The 18142-nt window shown below is 31.9% G+C and overlaps 1 protein-coding gene across 1 annotated transcript in view; it reads left to right on the forward strand.

Annotated features, from left to right (window-relative positions):
- The window catches only part of LOC111620845 (PAX-interacting protein 1-like), a 47148-nt gene that overhangs the window by 17121 nt on the left and 11885 nt on the right, over nt 1-18142 (forward strand). Inside the window, exons 2-7 of the mRNA XM_023362843.1 lie at nt 6753-6890; nt 8535-8578; nt 12000-12063; nt 14020-14133; nt 14205-16529; nt 16640-16811. Of these exons, the coding sequence (XP_023218611.1) occupies nt 6753-6890; nt 8535-8578; nt 12000-12063; nt 14020-14133; nt 14205-16529; nt 16640-16811 (2857 nt within the window). The remainder of the gene's footprint in view (nt 1-6752; nt 6891-8534; nt 8579-11999; nt 12064-14019; nt 14134-14204; nt 16530-16639; nt 16812-18142) is intronic.

Raw genomic sequence — 18142 nt, forward strand, 5'->3', positions numbered from 1 at the left:
TATTTAAAAATGTAAGTTTTTAAAAATAATAATTTAAATATTTTAAATGAAAAAAATTGTTTTTATCTGTTTATAAACTTATTTATTATAATATATAATCATTTAAATATAGTTATTGGAATATAATAATTGGAAATAATGAAATTTCTAAAGCTTAATTTAAGATAGAATTTAAATTAAGTAATTTGTTTAATTTATATTTATAATTTTAGTATTAGTTTTTTTTTTTGTGTTTTTAAATTGATTTATTTAAAAAATTTCTATGACTTTTTTGTAATTATATTCAAGAATACTAACATATAGATTTGGAGGAAAGTTGTTGTTAATAATAATTTTAATATTCTGCTTTATTTTAATGAATGAGTCTATTTATCGCCCAGTTTAAAATGATATACAGTGCTAATGAACTTGCAGGAACAAATTAAAGAGAGAGAGTGAGAGTGTGTAAAAAATTAAATTTTAAATGCAAAGAAAATAAATTAATTTCATAATAAATTTCCATAATGATTCCAAATAAAAGTGATTAATTATGCTAGCGGTACCCAAACTTTTCATTTGACAGGCCGCATTGCACATAAGTCGTAAGTAGGTGGCCACAAATATTTTGTACAGTGAATTCAATATATACAAAACATAGGTTTATTTCTATCATTTATAAGTGATGCGTTAAATATTTGTGGGCCAGATTAACATGTGCCAGTGTCTATAGTAAATTAACCATGCTTTTATATTGAATCTTGAACAGTAGAAGTTTAAATACGAAAAATATTCAGTATCTTATGCGCAAGTAAGAAATCCACAATATAAAAGCTACATTGATAAGCATAAAGTTTAATTAAGTTAAAAAACTTATCTGTAAGTTACTTGAAACTTGTCTTTAGGAGACTTTACATTTCAAAATTCTCTTAAAGATGAGTCTCGGTAACTTTAAAACAGCGGGAATGTAGATTTTATTGTATGAAATATTATTCTGTATAGAAGTATAAGCTAATTCCATAAGAAACGTTTATAGTTCAGACAACATTTTTGAAATAACTGATTTTTTTTCTTCTGAATGCAAATGAATGCATACACACAATTATATAAACTTCTATATAGATTTACTCAAATTATGCAATAAGTCATAATTATATATCTGTCAACAATTATATTGATTTGTTATGTAACCCAAATATAGATAATTGCTGCTAGATTTACTAGATCATGTATTAAATTTGATATAATTAGACTAGTAAATAATTTAATGATATATAGATTACTCAGTAATATATTTCTCTTAATTAGTGTAGTATATAATATTCATATATAAAAATTAGTGTAATATTTTATAAAATTTAAAACATTCAAATTTATATTTAAATTTTTCATATATCTTGAAAGTTTAGTTAAGCTGTATAGTAGCCATAAATGGTTATTTCATTAGGTATATTACTATTATGTATATAGGTTTATTTATAAAAAAATACTAAACACATATACCTTTCCAGCATAGAAGTTATATAAAACAAATCTTTCAGCTTGCTTGAGAAACTTAGATTTACCATTACAAAATTAATTTAAAAAAGAGAGATTCTGTCTTATGGAGCAGTTTTAGCGTGGGCAATTATCATTTATTGATATACAAGATGATTCAAAAGGTTGGTCTCTTACTTCTGGAGTGTATAGAAAGGTTCAAGTAATGCAATTTTTGAATAGAAATCTGTGTTCATTAATATAATCCTTAGTCAGTACAAGCCATCTAATGTAAGGAACTGTACTACAGACAGTAGGACAATGTAATACCAATGAATGAACGTTTCATAACGAAAAAAGAGTACACAAATGTAAATGTAGTACATACAAATTGGTACTGTTAGAAATTTTGTTCAAATTGGCTATTCCCACACTCAGTGTAGGCAATGATAAAAGGAATCTCTGGCGTATCCTCTCAAATATCAGACCACATCTGCTGTTGCAAGAATTCTGGCTAACAATGTTTACAGGTCATCCATGGTATCTTATTAATGGTGCTTTTGATATGTCCCTAAAAGGCTTGTAGTAACTCAGGATTACATTGTGAACACAGATTCCTTTTCGAAAGTTGTTTTATTTTAACCCCTCTATACACTCCTAAAGTTTGAGACCAATCAAGTATACGTGAACAAATACTGATTAAAATTACCTTTTTCTCAATACTTGAAAGATATTCTCAATATTTAGACCCTCACCTAAACATCAAATTTCCGTCACTGGCCCAGTATGCCACCAAGCAGGGAATTTTCTCCTTATAGGAGGAGACTACCCTAATACACATGGTATTCGACAGACAACACAAGATAACATTAGAGGCTGTAGAAATCTACAGGGCCGACATAAGAGAAGCATGCATCAACATGGATTACATTCCCGTGCTAAATGCATGGAAGTATTATTTAGACCTTTAAAGGAATATATGTTGCTTAATATATGTCACAGCCATTGTTCGAACTGATTTAAAAAAATTTTTTTAATTACGTGTACAATACAGCAACATTCTATAAATAGAACTGTTATTTTCATTTGACTTTTTCTGATGAAGGCTGATTAATGAGTGGCTGAAAATGTTCAAATGTTGAATTTGGGTGTTTTGCTGGAAATTTGATGTTTAGGTGAGAGTCTATATATATTGTTCCAGTTTACTGTTGTGGTTTTTTATATGTGTACAAATATTTTTGATTGTCGTCAGCTTGTTAATCCTTATGTTAAATTTCTTTCAAGGAAAACTTTTGTTGCAATGCATTAATTCTCAATAATTAAGATGAAAAATTTTATAATCTTACATCTGGATTTTTATCCTGTTTAATTTCAATAGATAATATAAATCTCTCATTAGCACATGTAGTCATAGCACAATGGTATATTACAATCACAGTAAAGAGTAAATTTCAATGAAAAGAAAAATATTTCACCAAGTTTTACTTCATGATAATATGTTTTCATTTGTATAGTATAAATTCCAAGAGAATTAATAATTTATATTAGAGAAGAAATCTAATGTCCATTTGTCAAGCGAAGTGTAAATAAAACAGCACCATTGTTCTTGATGATGATTTACAATTATAATTGAAAAATAAGCAACTCTTGTTTATTTGAGTAGCATTAGATATAGCATAGAATGAGTTGCACAATATTTTATATACAAATAACTTATTTTATTAAATCTGAGAAGATAATTTCAAATGATCTCCCACAGGGATCATTTTCATGTCTAAATTGTTTAATAAAACGATTCTGTACTACTTTTATTTTACTTAACTTTAAGAGAGTTAATGTTTTAATACTGTGAATAAACTTTATTTTCTTATTCAGAAAAGTTTCCAAGATTGATAAATACAAGGTGTGATCAAAAAGTTTTAGGACTTGGGCTATAGAGGGTGTTAGAATCAACATCAGAATCTTTGTCATGGTAGAGAGGCACTGTCAACTTTCTGCTATAGACTGCTCGAGTTTCGTAGCAATTTGTCCATAAGTATTCGAGTAACTGTTGATTAGATGGCATGGTTTTTGAAGTATTTGGTTTTGAAATGTGTGATGTTAAAGAACAAAGAACCTACATTAAATTTTGTTGGAAACTTTGAAAATGTAGCACAGAAATGTTTCAAATGCTGAAAAACAACCTTTGAGATGTTATCATGTTTTGTTTGAAGGTATATGATTGGTATAAGAAATTTAAAAGTGGCCAAATATTGATTGAAGAAGATCCAAGGCCAGAAAAATGTTCAATAGCCATCACAGACAAAGTTATAGAAGACATTATTGCCACTATTCTCTGGTATTCCAATTCATGCATCATTGATTGGGGTGATGAAGCAAGATGTTCAAGTCTTCTGTTAGCTCTTGTATAGTGATTTGAATATTAACCTCTAGTTGGGCAATAATGTATTCTTTACTTTTGTCTGTAGTGGCTGTTGAAGGTCTTCCTGGCCTTAAAGCATCATAATTGGATATTCTGCCACTTTTAAATTTTCTAAGCCATTCATAATCGTCAAATGAGACATGGTAACATTCCAAAGACTGTTTGCAGCATTTGAAATATTTCTGTGCTGCTTTTTCCAAGTTCCAACAAAATTTAATACAGGTTCTTCATTCTTTAACAGCCAATATTTTAAAACCAAAACTTGCAGAAATCACTGTCATTAATTAATCAACTATTACTTGAATACTAATAAACAAATCACTATAAAAATTAAAGCTTGTTTATAGCAAGAAGTTGAGCCTCTCCACCATGGCAAAGATTCTGATGTTGATTCTAACACCCTCTATGGTCCAAGTCCCCAAATTTTTATTATACCTTGTATATAGGAATTTATACTATTAAAATGGTATAAATTTTTATACTTGTGAACTCAGGATACACTAATGTTGATTTATATCTTAAAAGTGGAAATAAATCTACTTTTTCCATCAAAAGGAGTGTTCCTGTATGATTTGTTCTCAATAGCAACTTCTTGCTAAGTTCCAAAGAACATACAACTAATTGAGAGAACAACAAGCAATCAAGTACTAATAAATGGTCCATTTAAAATTTATCAAAGTTATAACCCGAAAAAATCCTTTAATATTTGGTTAATTATACAAATTTCACACACTATGCTTCTGAATATCATCAAAACTTAATTGGCAGAAACTGATATTGATGTCGATTAGATGTATAGTTTCTTGGTATTTAAAATAATTAACATGCACTAAGTAAAGTGTTTGTTAGTGTATATTCTTATGTTTGCAAGCAGGACTGTTCAGTTGGTAGATCAAAACACCAATTCTGACTTTAACTTAGAATTTTAGAATGTCTGACTCCAACTGTTGTTTCTAAATCTTTGTGCTTTTTCCCATGTTTATATGGAATCAGTATTCCCATCTTTAATCTATCTTCTCCACTTCTATCTATCCAGGATATCCCTTCTCGCCCAAATTCTCTGCTTCCTTAACTTTGGTCTTTTATGCTTCCTCCTCCCTATAACAACTACTGCCTCTAAATAATAATTTAAAATAAACTTTGATTATATTAATTCAGAATGTCATATTATCGTTACTAAGTGAATCATCAGCATACCTATCAAAACTAAAAGAACTTATTTTTTCCACAGAGCTTTTCATTATTACCACTATCAACATCATTAGCCATCCATTAATACACAGTGTTTTCTGTATATGTTGGTCAAAGTGCTTTAGCAAATATCTTTAGCAAATTCTGTCTTAAAATCAAAACAGTTTATCAGAATAGTTTTTGTTTGTGGAAAGCCAAATATTTATTCCACACTTCAATAATCTGTGCAAGACTTGAAAAATCAATTTTTATGACACTTATACTGCAGAAATTGGAGATTTTAGATAAATAAGTTGGTTCTGTAAGACTTTCATTGACTATTAAAGTATAGAGTGAGTTTCCAGCAGTTTAAAAATAAGTTAGAAAAGCAATGTGGTTCCATTGAAATAAGCAAAAACTGAAGTTTGATTTTAACTCTTCAAGTAAAACAGTTTATCAAATATATTATTTGTTTAACATTGTTCAGTTTTTGGTTGTTATAATCAGTGAACTGGATCAAGCTTAGATGAGTTTATATAAATGTGTTCACTTTAGAAAGCAATGTCTATTCTTGTACTTAAAAAATCGCACATAATACAATGGAAAAAGCTATTGTATTAATAAAAAATTAATAAATAGTATAATAATGCAAAACCACGGATAAAATATATTCTTAGAACTGTACAATAAACAATAAAACAACTTTCTCTTGAAAGCAGATGATAAAATTTTCTGAGTGGAAGACCTATCAACTTCACTTCAACACTTATGGGAGAGGTTGGCATGTGGCATTACAGTATAGATCACAATAAATGTTTTAATTTACTGTCTAGAAGTAATTTAAATTGGTTAGCAATGTCTTTAGTTTTATCTCAAGTCCATTAAAATATGATCAAAATTGTAATGAATTTATAATGAAAAATTTAATTTAATCCAAAACTAAGTTTTTGTTAAATAGTTAAACCACTCTTGTCTAAATAAAATTTAAAATAACTAATAATAGTTTAACTATAATCTTGTACAATTCTTATTACTACAATTTTTACATCTTGTAAGAACTAATCTTGTTCTTAACTTGGATGAGTAAATACCAGTGTCAGTTTATGCGCGAGTCCTTGATCATAGACATATGCAAATACAGGGTGTTTCTCTCAAACATTCCTAGTTTTGAACTCTCCTGTAAATCCATTTGTTTGTGAATAAAATGAGTTGGAGAATGTTGGTCAAGTTTCACATGCATACACTTGAAAGGGGCACTGCTGATGTGCAGTGGCCATCTGGACCTCCACTGCTCCAAGTCTAGGTTGCTGGGGCCCCATTTCTTGGTCAGCCCATCACCTAACATCATCTCTAAGAATATTTTTCTTTGTGTGTATACTACAAAAGTGCCAGATGTGAGATTCCCATGTACTGTACAAGAGTTGCAGATGCCATTATATGGCTGCTAACATGTTGACTACATTAGGATACATGCTGCATCCTAACATACAATATCAGGAGTATATGTGGAAATATACTGATTTGATAAACAAATAAAAATCTTCCTACAATTTTCTACTTACTGTAAACTTCATTAAAATTTGGGAATTTATATTTTTTATTATTTTATTCAATTTATATTCTACTATTAATTTAAAAAATTTAAGTTTATATAAAATAAATATGTATAGAGAAACTGCACTTTTTCTAATCAAACTTTTGTTTCCAGGTGAAAAAATTACTGCAAGATGGAGGCGGAAAAAGATTTAATTATCTTTCCGATATTGTAACTCACGTCATTGCCGATAATCCGGATAGTCCCGACGTGAGTGAAGCATTTGAATTATTTGAAAAACCTGTAGTTACGGTGAGTATTTTTTTTTTTTAAGAAGTTATGTAATACACAGGAATACTAAATACTGAGATTGGACATTATGCCAACAGTTGTATTGAATAACAAAAAGATTTCAAATGGAATATTTACATTTAAACAGTAATGACAAAAAAGATTCCGTTCAAAATCTTTTTGTTATTCAAACTGCCTGAGGACGATGTGCGTAATTACGTTGAAAGTGCTTGCAGAAATAAAGTGTTTCTTTTAATTTCTTTAATGCCTCCTTATCTGAACTTTTTAACTGAGTTAATACACAGGATGTCCAAAAATTTACTGTGTGGTGAGAAATTTGTAATGATGTTATACGTACAACATTGCATATGAGACCTGTAAGTCATAAATAGCAAAAGCATAATTTTGAGGATAGAGATGGATTTTATAAAAAATTGTAAATGCTGATAATGAGTAAAATTGTTCCTAAGTCTAACTCTACTGGAGATATGCACAACCTCCTTTATCTCTCCACTCCCTTGATCTTTAATCATGAAAATTTAATAGCATCAATCCCTTAATAAACAAATCTTCCTGCAAAGTTTAAGAAAATCTCAACAGAAAGCACAGGAGTTATTAAGCTTCAAATAGAGTGAACAAAATTGTGCCATACACAAACATACTAACATCCATACATACAGAAAAAAAAAACCCAAATATTTTTTGCATTTGTCAATGTTTCAAAGAGATTTACTTACACTAAATGCATTTTGAACTGTATTTTTTGACAGTTCCTCTTTGGTAGCAAAAGTAGAAGTGCAGAACAAGTGACACAGTATAAACACTTTACCTTACAAGAGTACCAAGATAGTTTCATCACATATTGAAATTACTGTATTGGAAACAATTTTTCTAGAGAATTCAACTGAATGTTTCTCCTACAGTTCATTTTAGAGAAACCTGTAAGCAGATAAACACCCTGAATGCCAGCAAATACAAAGACAATATTAACTCTGCAAAATACAGTGCCACGTCGTAGAAGAGTCTTCTTCCGATATTCTCCACTGGGCTGATAGACAAAAAAAACATTAATTCTGTTCATGGATGACGGAGCTCCTTGTCACACTGCAAAAAAGACCCAGAATTGGCTGGCAACACAAGACATCATCTCAAAGCTTTTATGGACCAGTTAGTCACCTGACATGAATCCTGTCGAACACATCTGGAATCTGTTGGATTGTGCAATGCGACGTTTACACAAACCCGTTTTCAGTGAAGAACTTTTAGATTGTTTGCATGCCAAGTGGGCCAACATACCATAGGCCAAGATATCAGAATTGGATAAAGACTTTGTGGTTTTAATGTGCTTACGTGGCATTAGCATCAGATAGATACCATGAAATAAAAAGACGGTGTCTGAAAATAAGGATGTCTTATTTACTTACGGATTGTCTCTAACAGAATATAGCTAATCTATGACTATTATTCACTACAATAGTTTGATTTCTTTAGCTAATAATTAATTTTGCAAACTTTTTATTTAACTTATTGTAGAAACAAAGTGTATTATTTTAATTTTTATGCATATAAGATTTGTTTATTATAATTATTGCTTGTATTACAAAGAGTATTTTATTTCATAATTGTGTAAAAATTAAATTATATAAAAAAATGTCTTTCTTGCAGGGTCGATGGGTGATTTCATCTGCACAATGTGGCGTTCTTCTTCCGTATCTTTTTCCGTTTGAATTTTAATTAACATTAAGATTTAATTTATTTAAAGAAGAATTAAATTTTAATTATTTATAATTTGTTAATTTTAATTTTATGCTATAAAAATATTAATCTATTCTGCATTATTTTTTTAATTTTATGAATTATAATTTTAAATTGCAAAAATTAGAAATTCTTCTGAAGTGTTAATCTCTGAAAATTATGAGAAAAGTTTTACTGGACTGCAATTTGAAAGACATTGTAGATCTATAAATTCCCACTGTTGCCTGTCTGTTTGTCTATCCTTCCTTAATCTCAAGAATAAAGTTAGATAGATGAAATTCAGACCAGATATGGAAAGCTTAGTGGCAGGAGGTTCCAATTAACTATATATGAACGTCTAATGCAAACCAGAAGTCATGTTATTTCAATTGAAAACTTATCCCCTGAAAGCAGTTAATAGATGACTGGCACAACTTTGTGAAAGGAAAAGTATTATGTACAGGGGCAAGACACTACACTACTAATTTGAGGTGGAGAGCATATATTTTAAATTAAATAAATTAAAAAATTGTGTGCCATTAATACTTTGTTTATGAGTTAGAATTACTGAAAGGTTAAAAAATTCCATNTTATTTCAATTCAAAAAATTTCCCCTGAAAGGAGTTAGATGACCGGCACGACTCTATTGTTAAAGGAAAAGTATTATGTACAGGGGCAAGACACTACACTACTAATTTGAGGTGGAGAGCATATATTTTAAATTAAATAAATTAAAAAATTGTGTGCCATTAATACTTTGTTTATGAGTTAGAATTACTGAAAGGTTAAAAAATTCCATTGCTAGATAGTGTCGTCGATCTAATTTATGTAAGGTGAACGGTAACGTCTATGCACCCACGTAACTGATGAACACATAGCCACTGTTATGAATAGTTATAGTAAAGTGACTATGCTCTAAAAGATGAGACCTCTTGCAGTGTCTCTGGTGGTAAAATTTGGAAATTAGTGCTCCTGTCTTAAAAATGTTGCATGATACAGAAAAACATCTATTACAAAGTTGTAGATCATGTCCAATTAGTGTGAAAGGACACTCTGTGTAAACAAGTAGCATGAATAGAAAGTGTGAAATGTTAATGTGCATATCAAGCACTACACAGACAATAAAATGTGTATTTCTCATGTGTTTATTTTTTAATACTTGTGTTTCTCATTTTCCTAGGTCTTTATGCTTCATTCGTTACTGTGTGTCGTACATTGTGCATCACTCGTGTCAGGACATTAATGTGCACCCTGTACATTACGATGGTCCATAACATTTTTTTTTTTCATTTTGGCCACCCCGTAAATTTGTAACATGTATCCATAGCAATAACATTGTATTATTTCAAGGTTGGCTAGCTTTAGTGGAAGAGGGTGCTCAATTGAGTGCTGTTTTTGAAATTTTTGTGAAAAATGCTTGATTTTGATTTTTTGTTTTGTGTGTTAAATTAATCGAATCTACTTTTAAATACAACTGTTAAAGAGTTTTATAGACGAATGTAAAAACCTTTGGTACTTATTTACTAGAATGCGAGTGAATCAATGCATTAAAATGAGTTCATCAACTTGAAAAAAAAGACAACATTTTTCTACTTGGATATTGGGATCTTGAGCCATTGGTTTAATTAACCAACTTTCAACTCTTCGGCAAGTTCTACTTTGTTATCACCACACATTAAATGAATCAAAAAAATGTAAAAGATTCTGTGCATATGCTCATTCAATAAGTCATAGAGGTGTGGAGCAAATCTGGTATTCCGACCAGATAACTAAATCACTGCCTTGAAAAACTTATAAAAATTCATAAGAAATGGCTGCTTTTAAAGAAAAATAAAACAAGAGATTCGGAAGTGCAGAAAAATAGAGAACATTTGTTTACAGAAGAGCTAGACAAACTTTTTGATATTGCTCATTCACACACCATGAACTCAATCAAAATTGTGGAAGACAGATAGTTTCTCATTGATCAAAGAGGTGAGTGTAAGACATCGATTGACAAGAAGCTGGAAAAGACCAAAGAACATTCTCTAAAATTAAAACAAAGAGCTGAAGAATTAAGAGAAAAGGCCGCTAAAAGTAATGTTTCAACTTCGGTAGTGTCAAGTCAAGAACTAGAACTTGATTTCAGCTTCAGTAGCACTTCTAGTGCCAATAGCACTTTAAAAGATAAGCAAGAAGATGATTTTGTGGTTGCTTTACCATCAAGGACTCTTTCTTGCAATTACCTCCTGAGATTTGGGGTGACAATGTTGATTACTTTCAAGGCAAAAGTTGCATAAGAAATTTGCGTGTGGTTAATGACACTGTGGAGAGGGGTGTAAAACTATTTGAAGATTACAATACGATACTCATTAAGAATGAGGAAGAAAAACAATTTTTACTTCATGTTGTTGAACAGAAAGATTGTTTCTACTGAAATATCCAAAAAAGTGCTAACAAACTTAGTTTTAGGTTGAGAAAAAAAGAACTGTAATTAATATTATTTTAAGTATTGCTTTGTTTATAACATTTTGTGTGTGTTTAAATACTATATTTGAATAAAAAATCTTACTTTTGATACATAGTTTACATTTTTTACTTAATATCCTGACTAGTTTTTTCTAAGGATTTTTTCATAAAATTCAGATATTTCAAAGTCGATGAGCACCCCCTTGTACATAAGGTAAAGGGGTGAAATTTTGAACACATAATAGGAATGGTAGGCGTAACAAAACAAGGGGGTGGTGTGACTTTCACTTGAAAATTTTTTTCGCTATTTAAGTATGGACCACCCTACTGTACATACATCAATCCCAGATAGTATGTTCCTTAAAGTGTGTATGGAAGTTGAATGTCTGAAAGTTATAAAGGACATTGATTATGAGACTTGGACTTGTCTAATATTAGGTGGAGTGAAAATAACGACGACACAGCAAAAGCAAGATTTTTGAGTACTGTTTAATGAAAAATGTCCAGTATCAAACAATGAACGAACATCAAATTTTCTGTTCTTTTGGAGAAGACACCTCAACAAACTCTAGAAACATTATATGAAGATTATGGGTCTACTTCTTCCCTCACATAAAACACACACAAAAGGCCAAAAATTTGTTGACACAGCCACTATAAAAAGTATACTTCAGATGGTCATCAATGAAGGATTTCGGGATGATTTCAGAAATTGTATGACCACTGGATGGAGTGCATCGCTGCATAAGGTGAATACTTTGAGGGTAATGTAGAGTAAATAAAAAAGGTGGTAAAAAATCTTTTCTGCAAACTGTTTGAATGTACCATGTATATAGAATATTATAAAAATATTTTAATCTTTAATAAAATTTTTATCATTTAAAATACCAAAATTTACTAGTAAGTGTTAAATTAATTTTATCATAAAATCCTTAATAGTTTTCTCAGCATTAGCGGCTTCTCACCTAGTTTAGATCAGTTATTTTCCGATATCGTCGCTTGCCCAACACAGGTATTTATGGCATCAAATATTTTCTAACTGTGAAATTACATTAGGTTTATTAAATTATTAATATTAATATTTTAATTGTTCTAATTTGTGATTGTAAATATGTAAATATTAGAAATTAGTTTCACTTAATTAGAAGCTACTGTTTTTAATTAACGATAATTGTGAATTTGCAATATTTTGGGAAACTGGAAGGTAAATTTTATCAACAAATTTAAGCAAAAATCCAAATTTAATAAGCAGTTTATGGATTTAATTATGAAACTTTGAGGAATAAATTAAGTTTTTACATTTGTGAGAGTATCAGTAGGGGTAATTAGACTTGTATATAAAATATTTATATTGATTTATATACAAAATAAAGAATATAAAATAAATTTAGGTGATTTCGTGTTTGTATAATTAGTTTACATAATTAAAAATGTTCATTGCATTTTTAATTAATTATATAAATGTGAAATCTTCTCAAATTTATATTTTTTATTCATTAATTAATATTTAAGACAGTTTATTTACATACAAGTCTAATTAATCTAGTTGATATTTTCATAAATACATGAATTTATCTCTTAATATTTTGTGGTTAAGCTCGTGCACTAGGAACTCTGCAAATATTGTAAAAATTTTACGCTTACAAATATATTTGCACATTCTGTTTGGCTTGATTCAAAATGCATATTTTTAATGTTACAATTGAATAGACAGGATAAAGCAATGCAAACACTTGGGTGATCTGACAAGGAATGTCTCCTGGAGTGCCTTTATATGGGAAGCTTGCCCCTATTTAGGTGTTAGTTACATGTAAAAAAAACCCACTGACATGAAAACTCATGAACAAATGCCAGTGTTTAGTGTTTTATCCAGTTGGTTACTGGTGGACCATTAACATTGCAATCTTGTACTGATATATTGTTCAAATCACTTGTTTCTTAATTTTAGTAGTTTGACAAGTGTCATTTATATTCATAGAAGCCTATGTTTCTCGGTAAATGCATGAATATAATAGAAAATAATGTCATTTCTTTCTCATTTTTCCTTTAAATAATTTGTCTCTTCAACTCTTGTGGCTAGTCAGAAAGCTTTATTTTCATGACCATTTTGGATTGGCCAAGTCAGCAGTGGTGTAAAGTATAAGGCAAGAAATAGATCTAACATACCTTGATTAGACCATTCATGAAGATATCAGGAGATCTGATCCAACTCCAGTCCTTTGGAGTAGTAGGCAGATATCTCTACCATTTCAACTCTCTTAATTAATAAAGCATTGTTTATATAGAAAAGTCACTCTTTTGAAAAATTATCTTCTTTTTCTTGTAACATACAGGATCTTCCAAAATGAATGCTACCATTTTTAAATTACAGTAATTATAGTAATTAATATCTGAGAAGTATGTGACCTGCACCAATTGATAAAGCAACCATCCAAGTTTCATCCTTCATCTGAACTCAAACATCTTTTTGTGTACCACCTCAAGGAAGTGCCATACATGAAAATGGCGACTTTGCAACAGAGAAGGCAATTTGTGTTCTGCAGTTTGCAGAGTCGTCGGAAACACTCGTCATTGTGCAACACGAGTCATCTACAGGAGCTGTAGAATTGTGGCTTCTCTGGGAGGAGTGGCAATTCTATAGATATGTTGTAGCAAGTGCAGGAAGAATTTGACTTTGGTTGGTTGTTTGCCTCATGACATGTGGTACACACATTGAGAAATTGTAATAGGCATATGTAAAACTTGGACAGTTTTAATGTACATTACAGTGTTTTCAGATAATAATTAACATAATTATAGTAATTTAAAATAGTAGCATTATTTTTGGAAGACCCTATATTTCCATATATCCAGTATATCACTAACTTATTAAAAGTACTGTACATAAATTAAGTTAGATAGGTTAATTTTTAATTATAAAAATATATATTTAACTTCTATATATTTTATTATTGCAATTAAAATACAGCTAAGTCCAGCTGATGTGAGTTCTATCTGGGCAATGATTACCTATTATGGAGGAAAAGTGCAGTTGGAATTGGATTGTTGTTGCACTCATCTGGTTGCGGCCAAGCCATCTGGGGTAATTATTCAGTTTTATTGATGCATACAATCTCTTGAATGTGAAATACTTATTTCTCAATTTATTTATAGGCAAAATATGATAGAGCATTGCAAACTCAAGACCAGATTAAGATAGTCACACCAGACTGGGTAGTGGATTCTGTGAAAAATAAAATGCTGTGCGATGAGGATTTGTATCATCCAAGACTTCTGATTCTTCCAGAAACTGAAATATCAAAACAACAAGAATTAGTAAACACTAGTACTGTAGCGGCACCTCTTACGCCTTCTAGTTTACCCATAAACAAGTCATCTCCGTTAAATATAGAGCGTCCGACTAGTTCTCCAATAACTTCTCTTCCAATGCATTTTTCTACAAGAACTGTTAGAATTCCAATGACCCACGATAACAGATTTCAGGGGAATATAACACCTGAAATAGCGAGAAGAATAATGGCGGAAAAACTGGAATCTCAAGGTTCACTTTCTTCTGCACAGGAAGCTGGAAATTTAATTAAAACGTCATTTTTAACTGAACAGCAGCAACAACAGCAGCAGTTATATATGCAAAAACAGGTATTACAACAGCAGGCATTACAACAAAATCCAGATCAAAAGTTGGCATTGCAGCAACAGCATCTTCAAGTGCAACAGCAGTTACGTCAACCTCAACAGCAATCTCCTCAAGTACTTACACAGCAAAGATTACAGTGGCAGCAAGTACAGATGCAACAACAACAACGAATGGCATATCTTCAACAACAACAACAACAGCAGCAGCAGCAGCAACAACAGCAACAGCAGCAGCAGCAGCAACAACAGCAGCAGCAGCAGCAACAACAACAACAACAGCAGCAGCAGCAACAGCAAATGAGACAACAGTTAATCCAGATGCAGCAGTATGGTAGACTTATGCAACAGCAACTGAATCGTCCACCTATGTTACAGTCTCCACAGCCTCAGCAGCAGCCTCCTCCTCCATCACCTCTTCCTCAGCCAGCCCAACAACAACAACCACACTTACAGCCACAGCAACAGACACCAAGCCATATACAACAACAACATCTTCAGCAACAGCAAACTCACTTGCAACAACAACAACAGCAGCAGCAGCAACAGCAGCAAGTATTACTGCAACAACAAAGGCTTCAACAACAGCATATACAACAACAACAGCAACAGCAAAATCAGCAAGCTCATATTCAACAACAGGTTCAACAGCAACATCTTCAACCAAATATACCACGTGCTATGCAACAACAAAAGCAGTTACAGTATCATCAGGTAGCATTTCAACAAAATCAACCAATGCATGGCCAACCACCAGTTCAGTGCATTAATCCACAACAGCAAATGTTGCAGCAGACAAGATTTAGACAGTTACAACAGCAGCAGTTAGCGATGCAGCAGATGCAACGGCAGAAACTACAACAGCAGTTACAGCAAATGCAGAAAACTCAGCAGCATCAGCAAACATTAATAAATAATCCCCAAGCACAAGCAACGGGACAGCCTCCAGTTGTCATGAAACCACCTCCTCAGTATCCATTTGGAGATCGTGTGATACCCCCTCAACAACTTACTGGTCAACCAAGATTACAGTATCCATCTCAAGCCAGGCAGATATCTCCCCAGCAACAACAGATTCCATGGCAACAATTTGCTCAACAGCAGCAAAAATTAAGGGCACAGTCACCGATTCAGCAAGGCCAAAATGTGCAATGGACTGTTGCACAACAGCAGAAAGATGAAATTCCACCAACACCACAATCTGTTCAGCCGACTCAGCAACAGCTTGCTTGGCAACAACAACAAGCAGCAGCAATACAAGGGGAGCAGCGAGAAAATATATTGAGGCATCCTGTACCACAGTCTCTAGCATGGCAACAGCAGCAGCAACAGCAACGACCTCCTTCTCAAGCAATGCCAAGAGAAGATAATCAGCAAATACAACAACAACAGATACTTCAGTGGCAAAAGTTGAAGCAGTTGGAATTACAACGAAGACAGCTTCTACAACAGCAGCAGCAGCAGCAACAACAACAACAGCAACAGCAGCAGCAGCAACAACAATCTCAAGCACATCCACAGCAGTTAGCCTGTTCTGTTCAGCAGTCTTCCCCGGCCCAATTTTCCTCCACACATGGAGAAATTGTGCGTCCTCCAGGAATTCCAAGGACGCCACAACCGACGGCCATACCAGCCCAGTATCAACCGCCTGCAGCATCCCACGCCCAACATCCACAACCTACTCCACCACCCACGCCAATTGCTACAGCCCAAGTTACTCCCAAGACAAAAACTGCTTTAGCAAATCTTTTAACTTACAGGTTGCAAGGAACTGGACGGACACATGAAGTAGTGGAAGGTAATCAAAGTGCAATTAGATCAACGATCACAGGAAAACCTGTAATTGTAAGTACCTTTTATTAATTACATATTTAAATTAAACTTTTTTTCCTTTCAGAGTGTGAAAAGTGAAAAAAACAAACAGTATTAAAAAATATGATTTTTAAATATTTTAGGGTGCATCTGAAATTGGTGGACCTCCTACTTTACAGCAGGGTCAGAGTCCAATCAACCGTCGAGTTAGTGGTGAAGACATAATAATTCCTGGAACTCCCGTTCCCATAGAAGAACGTCCAGCAGTTCCGATACCACAGGTTCATTTCGTCGGTCACGATCCCCGTATTCCAGGTATACAGTATTTGCTTTATTTACCTTTTGATGCAGGTTGCTTTGTAGTTTATGAATATGATACTTTTAGAAAGTAATCCATTTGAAATTCTTATTATTATCTATGTTAATTGTGAGATATTTTAATTTAATATATGGAAGGAGTGAAAAGTCTTGTATCACATTTCTCAGAATAAATAGATGCTAGTGTCCTTGTTTACATATTACTGTACTCTTGTCATTAATCTGTTTATGCTTACCTGATACTTTATGCGGCTCATCATGGAGACTGATGAACGAATCTTCAATTCATTGTCCATAAAAAATACTATTCACAACATTGGTCGAAGCAAATGAAAATTACTAGCTATAAGTTAGAATTTCACAGGCATACGGTATTCTGTTAAAATTTACATTGGACCAAGAAAATAGACATTGGGACATTTTGATCCACCGTAATATATTTGTTAATGTGCAATTTCCATCACTTTCAAATCAGCAGTAGAAGCAGCCAGTCAGTCAGCAGTAAAGGTATACCTCGAGTTACGTCATTCTCGATTATATGTCGTTTGTCAAAAAATATATGGAAAAATAAAAATCAAGTTTAAGTCATTTTATTCAACTTTACGTTCGTCCACTACAAATATTGAAGTCGTAATATCACTAGAAAAGCGTTAAAGCACACAAAATCATATACAAATATGTACTGTACATTTACAGTAAATGTTAATAGAATCATCATAAATCCTAGAGAACGAAACATGAAAACATCTGTGTTTCTGTGTTGTCGTCTTATTTAGCTGTCTTTAAGTGCTCAATATTAGTGTTTTCTGTGGTAGCTCCAATATCTACCGTTTGGCATTGTTATCAGTGCCACTCGATATTGGTAAATTTAATATAAATTAGTTTATTTTCTACTGTTGCAAGATAATTTTAATAACTGTATTTGTTGTTTAACCTTACAAAATCATCTTATTTTAGAATGTCTTAGAGCAAACCACATTCACAAATAAAGAGTCCACAATGTACTGTAAACATCACCAAATTGTAAACATGTACATTTACAAGTTGTACTGTACGTACTTGAATTCGTAAATTTAGATTACTTTTTTCTGTACTATATTAAAAACTAAAATTTATTTGTTTGAAAGCTTAAAATAGATTCTTATTAACCGTATATTATTAAAAATGCATTTATAAATAAAATACAGAACTGGAATGGCTATTTGTGGTTTAGCCTAGTGACAAGTAAATTCGACTTACGTCACCTCTTCTGGAACCAATTACTGACGTAAGGCGAGGTATACCTGTATAAAGGCACATTTTGAAGCCTATCTTTGCAAGACTTATTT

This window comes from Centruroides sculpturatus, unplaced genomic scaffold (assembly GCF_000671375.1).
Source record: "Centruroides sculpturatus isolate CEXI.00-Female unplaced genomic scaffold, Cexi_2.0 scaffold89, whole genome shotgun sequence".
In the NCBI taxonomy this organism is placed as follows: domain Eukaryota; kingdom Metazoa; phylum Arthropoda; class Arachnida; order Scorpiones; family Buthidae; genus Centruroides; species Centruroides sculpturatus.